Source organism: Dipodomys merriami, unplaced genomic scaffold (assembly GCF_024711535.1).
Source record: "Dipodomys merriami isolate MVZ:Mamm:240054 unplaced genomic scaffold, mDipMer1.0.p SCAF_64, whole genome shotgun sequence".
NCBI classification, from domain to species: Eukaryota; Metazoa; Chordata; class Mammalia; order Rodentia; family Heteromyidae; genus Dipodomys; species Dipodomys merriami.
Window position 1 is genome coordinate 1,207,600 of NW_027206224.1, and position 9,207 is coordinate 1,216,806.

A 9,207-nucleotide genomic window follows, 5' to 3' on the forward strand; every position below is an offset into this window, starting at 1 on the left:
TCAGCAAGAAATCCATGGAGCTTCATTTTTTTTTTAATGTTGGTCATGGGGCCTGGGTGCTGTCCCTCAGCTCTTCAGCTCAAGTCTAGCGCTCTACCACTTGAGCCGTAACACCACTTCCGGCTTTTTTTGTTTATGTGGTGCTGAGGAATCGAACCCAGGGCCTCATGCATACAAGGCAAGCACTCTACCACTGAGCCACCTTCCCAGCCCTCCACAGAGCTTCTTAACAAGGATTTTTATCTGTAGTGAACCCATTGTAGATATAACCCTGAAAATATGGACCCCTTGTTTGGGAGAGCCAGAGCACAAGCAGGGTATCTAGTTTACCATAATTAATTTAAGCACTCATAGTTTAGCCAGGACTTTCATTACTCAAACCACATTAAGAAAACTTAACAGTAAAAGAGAAGACATGTTTTTAAATAAATATCCATCAGAAAAGATGAGTATCTTATAAACAGTGGGAAACCTAATGCATTTTAGAAACATGTTGGGACAGTTTTTACACACAACACAGCCTTTTAGGCTTAAAGCAAATTGGGAATTATAATGAAGTAACTGGGCCTTTATGAAGAACTTATAAAGAGGGCCAAATTTGGGCTGTAGATCTAGCTTAGTGACATTAGGTTCTCCAACCCTCATTGTAAGATTTTATTTGAAAATGAACGTCTGTGGCCTGACACCAACTGCTTCCTGCTAGTCCTGTTAAGTAAGATAAAAAGTTAAGTAAAATAAAGACAGTGGAAACCTATAAAGATTAGGGAGAAATTCCCAACAATAAAAATAATGAGATTAAACTGGGCAGCAGTGTCTGTCTTATGCCTGTAATCATAGCTACTCAGGAGGCTGAGATCTGAGGATATAGGTTCAAAGCCAGCCCGGGCAGTAACCACCACAAAAGCTGGAAGTGGCGCTGTGGCTCAACTGGTAGAGCACTAGCCTTGAGGACAAAACTCAGTGCCCAGGCCCTGAGTTCAAGCCCCAGGACCAGCAAAAAGTATAATAATAATGATGATGATGATGATGATAATGATGATGATGACGATGATGAAAGATGAGATAAATTGTCTGCATTTGCATCAAAAGTGTGGTTTGGCATGAGTTCCTCCAAGAAATTCTGTTAAGTTTTGTGGAAATCTAAGGAACTGCTATTTATGTTTTTCAGCATGGTGGTTTTGAGGTCTGTTTGTTTTCTGAGGGGGAAGAACTGTGAGCTAAGAAGGAACTGGGGTGAAAAGCCATGGCAGGTCCAATACCAGGTCCAGCTTCATCGTCAGCTCTGAAGTCCAGAGAAGCCACCTCCAGGCGCGAAATCCAAGGCGGCCCCGCCACTCCTCAGCCCTCTCCCTTCCACAACATGGCGGCCCCGGCGACACTGTGGGCGCGCCACGCGAAGCACTCTGGGAGCGGAAAAAGGCTGCGCAGCGACCACCGGACCGGAAGAGGAGGAGCTAGGCCCGGAGGTTCCGCCGGTTGTCGCGGTCGCTCCCGCCGTTGGTGTTGCGGGTCGCCAAGAGCCAGGCCTGGCGGGCGGGGTTTGTCGCGATGCCGGAGTTGGCGGTGCAGAAGGTGGTGGTCCACCCCCTGGTGCTGCTCAGTGTGGTGGATCATTTCAACCGGTGAGCGGGCGGCGAGGGACGGCCTAGCGTCCGGGCGCTGGGGCTGCTGAGTCACCGGCGCGCTGGGGACGGGCACCGGCGCGGCGGCCCTCGGCTGCGGGAGCCGGCGACCCGCCCAGCCTGCGCTCCGGAGCCCGGGGCTGCCGGCTGGTGTGCGGAACTCCGGGCGATGGCGGGCGATGGCGGCGAGCAGATTCCAATTGACTCTGACCGCACGCACACACACACGCACGCACACACACGCACACACATACACACACGCACGCGCACACACGTCCCAGGCTCCTGCCACCCGCCTCTTTTCACCAGCAAAGACCCGGCACTTCCGCCTGGCGCTCAGGTGGCCCGCCGGGAGAAAGCTGTCACCGAGATTCTGGGCCTCCTGGAATGGGGAGGAAGAAGGGCGGTTTCCATTCATAAAATGTCTTCGTGGGAATCGGGTCTGATGCTATCCTGAAAACGTATAGACGAGGTGTGTCAGTTCTGGGCGTTACTGAATCCGGTGGGAGAACATCCCACAGAGCGCCCGGTGGGTGAGCTTTTGTTTGTTGTTTCTTGTTTTTGTTAGTGGTGGGGTTGTTTTTTTTTTTTTTCCTCCCCTCTTGGAAGCTGTTCATCCAGCTAGACCTGTTGCACGTGTTCCGAAGTTTCACAAGATAATTTTACTTGAATGAACATGTAAAGATCTCGTATGTTAAAAAAAAAAAAAAGTAAAATTACCTGCTGTAAAGTCGTGGCTGCCTATTGCCTGTCCCCCACACACACACACTCCCCCCAATTCTCCTGAACCTTACTTAGTGCAACCAGAAACAAACAAGAGTGAGGTTTGTGGTCTCCAGTTCCGCCGTTCAGCAGGATATGTGGGCTTTTCCACTGTACAGTAATTAGTAGAACCCATGGGATTCTAGGGGTTCTGATGGGGCATAGCCCAAGCAGATGCTGCCAGCTGCGGTGTCACATAAGTGTAGGCTTTTAATAAGTGGAGATATAGGGAAACTCAGTGTTAGAAGTGTTTGCAGTTAATTTCAAAGAAAAATAGTAACCATGAAGAATACAAAATCCTTGATTTTGTTCCAAACCCCAGATTTAGTGAACAGTTGATAGACTTGCTAAGATATGTGCCTTTAAAAAAAAATGTTTCAGTTAAAACCAGTGTGAAGACTAGAGGCTAGTTAAGGAATTGTGGTTGCATTTTATGCTGGCTTTTGTTTGTTCTTAGCAGAGAACTGCATTTCTGTGTCTTATTATTTGCTTAAGGTGATTTCCTGAAGATGGGTGACAAGAAGGGTGATTCACTATTGCTCTCTAGAAAGAAATCACTGAGGAGGAGGTTTGAATTGGAGCTCATCATCCTGATTCTCATTCATCCAGCCTCCCTGTCAACTCCCTTCTACCTTGTGCCTGATAAGGTGCATGTACTGGCACTTGTCGATATGGAGCAGATGTTCCACAAAAGAATTGGCAACATGGAAGGCATACCATAAAAACTGAGACCACTCTAGCAGCTTTGGCCCCAAAAAGATCTGGGGATAGGAAGAAAGTGTAGAGATGGGAAAGCTGCAAAGAAAAAAATTAAGTCACTTTTTTCTAAGCATGTATTACTTTGCAGCCAATGGTAAATAAAAATTGCTAGTGTGCAGTAGTACAAAGTACGCGAATCACTCCTCATGTGTAATAGGGTTGGGGTAGGTAGGTTAGGTAGCCAGTCCTACCCTAACCCTATTACATTTATTTAGGCTGATTTATTCCAGGGTAAATTGTTCAACTGTTGATAATCTGCCACCAAGTATCTAATGGTTAGATCCACTATGCAGACTGATCCGCCTGTTTCCTCACTTAGAATCGGCAAGGTTGGAAACCAGAAGCGGGTTGTTGGTGTGCTTTTGGGATCTTGGCAAAAGAAAATCCTTGATGTATCCAACAGTTTTGCAGGTAAAAAGCAACCTTTACATTTATCTAAGCACTATTACCTTCTTTTTCTTTCTTTTCCTTGAAAATTGTAACAAGGATTTCTTTTTAGTATAACTGGGTTAAATTAGGGAGAAATGGATAAGAGAGAAATGTCCTGTACCCCATAAAGTCTCCTTTGAGTTTACTTTTGGTTATCACTAGGTAAACATTATAGTTAGGCTGTATGGTCTACATTGTTGATTTTCTTCTCTTCTGTTGGAATGCTGGTGCACTGCAGACAGTGACAAAAAACAAGTAGGGCCATGTTTTAGGCTTGTCAGCACCTTAAACTTTCAACCGTGGCTATTGGAAATCTTTAGTCTTACAATTTGAATCATGAATTGTTGCAAGAACTTTACTTTTAGATCCATGTATTGTGTTCATGATCAAAGTTGCAACAAGAAAAAAGAAATAAAGAATTGCTGGCATGACCTGATTAGAGATCATGAATCCCACTGTCAAAAAGAATTGGCCAGCAGAGTGATCATCTAATGGAAGATATTAGAAAGTGATGGGGTGTTTAGAAGATGAAAAGCATGTGGCCAGTTTATAGAAAAGCTGGAAATCTGGAACTTTAATATAAATTCTCTTTTTTTTTTTGGATCCAGTCATGGGGCCTGAACTCTGGGCCTGGGCGCTGTCCCTCAGCTCTTCAGCTCAAGGCTAGCACTCTACCACTTGAGCTACAGCACCACTTCCGGCTTTTTTCTTTTTGCTTATGTGGTGCTGAGGAATCGAACCCAGGGCCTCAGGCATGCAAGGCAAGCGCTCTACTACTGAGCCACCTTCCCAGCCCAAATTCTCATTTTTTTAAATGAGGGCAACTAAAAAATATACTATGTTGTACAACAGAGGGGCCTATCAGCTGCACTGGACATAGATGAAAATGAACTAAGCAACTCAAAAGCAGTGGTGGAAGGGAGGGATGAGAGGGAAAGAGGAAGTGCTTCCATTAAGCAAAAGGAAAGAAATATAAATACCACCTGATGTAGAAGAAATAGTTGTATTGTCAAAGCTCATAGAATTCACAAGCTTGATAGACCATGATAATAACAACTTGCCTTGTGAAGGTTAAAAGTGTATTTGTGACTTTAAGTATCACTATTCTACAATACTGTAATATATGTATGTAATATATGTAATCTCAATAAAAAATGTTAAATATATATGTGCTATGTTGGACAAATAAAACAAAAAAGTGAGTTAGATTTGGCCTAGGGAATCTACCCTTCTGACGGCTGTGCTTTAATGTTTCTTTTTTTCTTAGTCCCTTTTGATGAAGATGACAAAGATGATTCTGTCTGGTTTTTAGACCATGATTATTTGGAAAACATGTATGGAATGTTTAAGAAGGTCAATGGTAAGTCTTGACTTTCTGTAGTGTGATGGCAGGATATTGAATTATATGTCTGTTTCTTTTTTGTTTAAGGCCAAGTGACCTTAAGTAAGTGGTAAAGGAATGAGTTAAAAATAAATAAGAAACTAGAATGCTGGCTTACAAGCCAGGTAGACCACCTAGTTTGAGGGTAGAGCTAGTCCTCTGACTGCAGCAGAAGAACAAAACATTCGCTAATAAAATCTACCTGCCCCTCAAACTTGAGCAAGAGATATATCACTTGGATTTTATTTCATTACAGCAACTACATTGCTTTGTATATAGTTAGTCCCACAACACTTACAGCTGCCATGTATATGATGTGAACTTTCAGTTACTCTTATATGGCCTTGGGATTGTTCTCTGGTTGTTTGACATATGACCGGTACACTAAACTAATTTGGGGTATTCGTGTCTCCAGATGACACACTGCTTGTTTTCCAAGAATTGTTTGAGTTTTCGGTTTCACAGTAGCATAAGTCAAGGGATTTTCAAAAATGCTGATGTCCTTCTCCTTCTTGAGCTGCTGCTATCAATCTTCATGAACTGATTTAAGCCTACTAAAGTTTTTTTCTTCTTCCCAGCCAGAGAAAGAATAGTTGGGTGGTACCACACAGGCCCTAAACTACACAAGAATGACATTGCCATCAATGAACTCATGAAAAGATACTGCCCTAACTCAGTAAGTACTCTCTTTGCCCACTAACTCAAATAAGAGAATCCTAGAAACGATTTGGATAGGAAATCCTTCCATGGCTTTGTAATAAATTTGAGCTCTCCTGATTTCTTCTGTTTAACCACACTATATACCACAACAAATGACAGGCTCATTTGAAATATAAACTCATTTTATGGCTTGTCTAACTGAATGAATGAAATAATTTCAGCAGTCAGGAAAAAGGCTGACATGATCCGTTAATTCCAGTGTGATATTTGCTAAGCTGTGTTTCTCTGCCAGGTATTGGTCATTATTGATGTGAAACCAAAGGACCTGGGGCTGCCCACTGAAGCGTATATATCAGTGGAAGAGGTTCATGATGTAAGTTATCTTTCTGTGCATGCAGGTTTAGTGGGGAGTTTCTTATTTTCAAGTCGACAAATCCTTTGTCTGTAACAAAGAGGACATTGATTTCTGCTGCCAGTTTTGATCTTGAATTTTTTATTGTCCAACTTTAGAAATAACAGACGATAAGAGAAATCCAAGATGCCCAGTTAGAGAGTTTGGGGCATTATTCCTCATCTAATAGGATCTCCATTCTTGTTGAGCCTATTCTTTGTCAGTATTCTCTTCTTCTTTAAGGTTTTAAATTCTTTCCTACAGTTAGTCAGAGCTGCCAAGACCCAGATGGCAAAATCCAAAGAGTTGAGGGATGGATTGCAGTCTGCTTTTGGATTTAGATATATGGTATTTATCCTTAATGTGTTGTAAAATTTGGAAAAGGATATTAAAGAGTACCTTCCTGCCAGTGTTCTTACACTAAGCCCTAGCCTTCTGTTTTTTCTTGGGGGTTGGAGGGGGGAGGATTGTAGCCAAATGGATTGCCTAGTTACAATCAGGCTTTTATCTCTGAGAGGTTGTTGGCTTTTTTTTTTAAGTTGATTTTTAGTGCTGCCTCTTTAGAAAAGGAATTTGGAGCTACTCTCACCTAAGAAGCAAGGATTTCAGTAGAGGATGAAAAGAGCACATGGCTGGGCAGAGCTTTCCATGAATTCCTAAAGACTGCAAGGCTCACACCATCCTTGTGTCCAAAGCAGGAGGGTGGGGGGTGCCTGGTAGATGATTGACACCATCCTGAGAAAGATAAGAGCTGACTTGTATAGCACATCACATCACATCGCTGAATGACTTGCCCAAGGCCCCTCAGCTCCCTTATCACATGCCCTTAACACCGATGGTGTTCTCTCATTCTGAACAAATCACAGCACCTTCTGGGCCTCCCCCTCCCAGCAGTCTGGCCACTGAACCCCTCACAGACTTTTGTACCACCTTTACAGGAGATGTGCAGCCTCTGGCTCTAGGCCTAAGAACAGTGCTCTCCACTCCCATCAAAACATCATTAAGCTGTCCAGAGATCCAGATCATTCCCCAACAGATCACTAAGGCAGACCACCAGCTACTCAGATTGCAGGCTTTTCACAGAAACAATTTAGAGGTCAGTGCTAACAGTCATGTCTAGACAGACTGTATCAGTGAGTATCCTTTGAAGACTGAACTTTCTAGGCTAAACTGACCCCCCACTGCCATGCAGATCTCAAATGAGACACTCATAAAATGAGATGACTGAAAGCAAAAGATTGAGGGTACGAAAAGAACAGTTTGTTTATTGAAAGTGAGTAACTATAAGTGTCTTCTCCCAGGATGGAACGCCAACCTCAAAAACATTTGAGCACGTGACCAGTGAGATTGGAGCAGAGGAAGCAGAGGAAGTTGGAGTGGAACACTTGCTAAGGTGAGACCCTTGTACAACATCTGAATTTTTTTATTGGAAAGCCAGAATCAGCTGCTGGTTCTGGCCATGAAGTAATGATTCTCCCATTTTGATCTTGTTTCAGACAAGATCTTACTAATGCAACCCATGCTGAACTTGAACTCTGTTCTCCTGCTTAGCCTCCTAAGCACTGGGTACTAGGGTTATAGTTATGTGCTGCCTGCTTAGCCCTTTAGTTTTCCTATCTCTAAGTTGGAGTGGTCTTATTAGTTCATCTCTAAATATCTTGAGTCAGAATATGTGACATTGCAGATAGTACATCTTATCCAGAAACCAAACATTGACTGTTGGGAACAGGTGTGTGAGATTCCGGTCTTCGCTCTCCACTGGCTGTCTTTCCAGTGACCAGAGCCTACTTACAGAAGGGATCTTCATCTTGGGATGGTGTTCAAACACCTTCATGTAATCCTCATTTGAAAAATTCATAGGTAGTGGTTGTGTGGGGTTTTTTTGTTTGTTTGTTTGTTTGGGGGATGTTTTCTTCTTTTTTGCACTGTCAAGAATCAAAGCCAGGTCCTTGCATATACTGAGCAAGACATACCACTGAGCTCCAGTTCAGTTCTGAAAAAGTCAGTTTTTATCAAGCAGTTTCTTCCCAAAACATGCCATCATCCTTCATGGAACAGTGAAGGAAGTAAAAGCTATGTTTGACTCTAGACAAAGTGAAGTAACATTTTTTTTTCTTTTGAAAATTTACCCCTCCTCTGCCAAGCTGGGTGTTTGCTTAGAATGTGAGGCCCTTCGTGGGGATGCGTAGCCTGATGCTCTTTCCTGCCTTTCTGTGGCTTATCCAGAGACATCAAGGACACCACCGTGGGCACTCTGTCACAGCGGATCACAAACCAGGTCCATGGTTTGAAGGGACTGAACTCCAAGCTTCTGGATATCAGGAGCTACCTGGAGAAAGTAGCCACAGGCAAGCTGCCCATCAACCACCAGATCATATACCAGCTGCAGGACGTCTTCAACCTGCTGCCGGACGTCAGCCTGCAGGAGTTTGTCAAGGCCTTCTACTTGAAGACCAATGACCAGATGGTGGTGGTGTACTTGGCCTCGCTGATCCGCTCTGTGGTTGCTCTGCATAACCTCATCAACAACAAGATCGCCAACCGTGACGCGGAGAAGAAGGAAGGGCAGGAGAAGGAGGAGAGCAAAAAGGAGAGGAAAGATGACAAAGACAAGGAAAAAGACAAGGAGAAGGGTGATGGAAAGAAAGACGAGAAAAAGGAGAAAAAGTAAAACTTGTAGCTTTTTTTAATGTGTGAATTAAAATCTTATAAACTAAGTCAGTGTGCCACTAGAGGGTTCTTTTTCACTTTCAGTGCTTGTTAAAGCTGTCTTGGTGAGAGCTCTCTATCACAGTCACTTCATGTGGCATTCCTTGGGAGTGAATGGACACGAACTGATCGGGAACCCAAACCACAGCTTCAGCTCAGGCGTCTTGATTGTATGAGAAAAGCAAAGAGAACTCAGCGTATCACTTTGTACTCTTCATTCTTTTGTCCATAAAACCAGGAGTTGAATTTGTTCCCATTTTAAGAGATTCATGGGGTCTGTTTCTGGTGGTTGACAAAATTGCTAAAAGGGATGCCTTGATCCCATATGCTCCCTGCCTCCTGACCCCTTGAGATCTGGCCCTTCTGAACCTTCAGCTTCAGAACAGCACGCGATGTTTTGGACCCACAACGTAGCTCTTGCATTCTCAGGGCTTGGGATCTAGCTCCTTACATTGTTTACCTTCAAAGACACAATTAAATGGCTTGGTTTTTAA

At 43.6% G+C, this 9,207-nt stretch overlaps 1 protein-coding gene across 1 annotated transcript; it reads left to right on the top strand.

Moving 5' to 3' along the window:
* Window positions 1-1,443: 1,443 nt before the first annotated feature.
* On the top strand, window positions 1,444-9,207 carry LOC138815349 (26S proteasome non-ATPase regulatory subunit 7). Its single transcript, XM_070004684.1, has 7 exons — window positions 1,444-1,622; window positions 3,463-3,554; window positions 4,840-4,932; window positions 5,532-5,629; window positions 5,906-5,986; window positions 7,306-7,397; window positions 8,231-9,207. The coding sequence occupies exons 1-7, from the start codon at window positions 1,549-1,551 to the stop codon at window positions 8,673-8,675; spliced, it is 975 nt and encodes a 324-aa protein (XP_069860785.1). The 5' UTR covers window positions 1,444-1,548; the 3' UTR covers window positions 8,676-9,207.

Excerpts from the sequence above, each read along its gene's own strand:
- LOC138815349 (XM_070004684.1), top strand. The coding sequence starts at position 1,549 with ATGCCGGAGTTGGCGGTGCAGAAGGTGGTGGTCCACCCCCTGGTGCTG. Across the intron at positions 4,933-5,531 it reads AATGTTTAAGAAGGTCAATG|CCAGAGAAAGAATAGTTGGG; the intron begins GTAAGTCTTGAC and ends TCTTCTTCCCAG. Across the intron at positions 5,987-7,305 it reads CAGTGGAAGAGGTTCATGAT|GATGGAACGCCAACCTCAAA; the intron begins GTAAGTTATCTT and ends GTCTTCTCCCAG.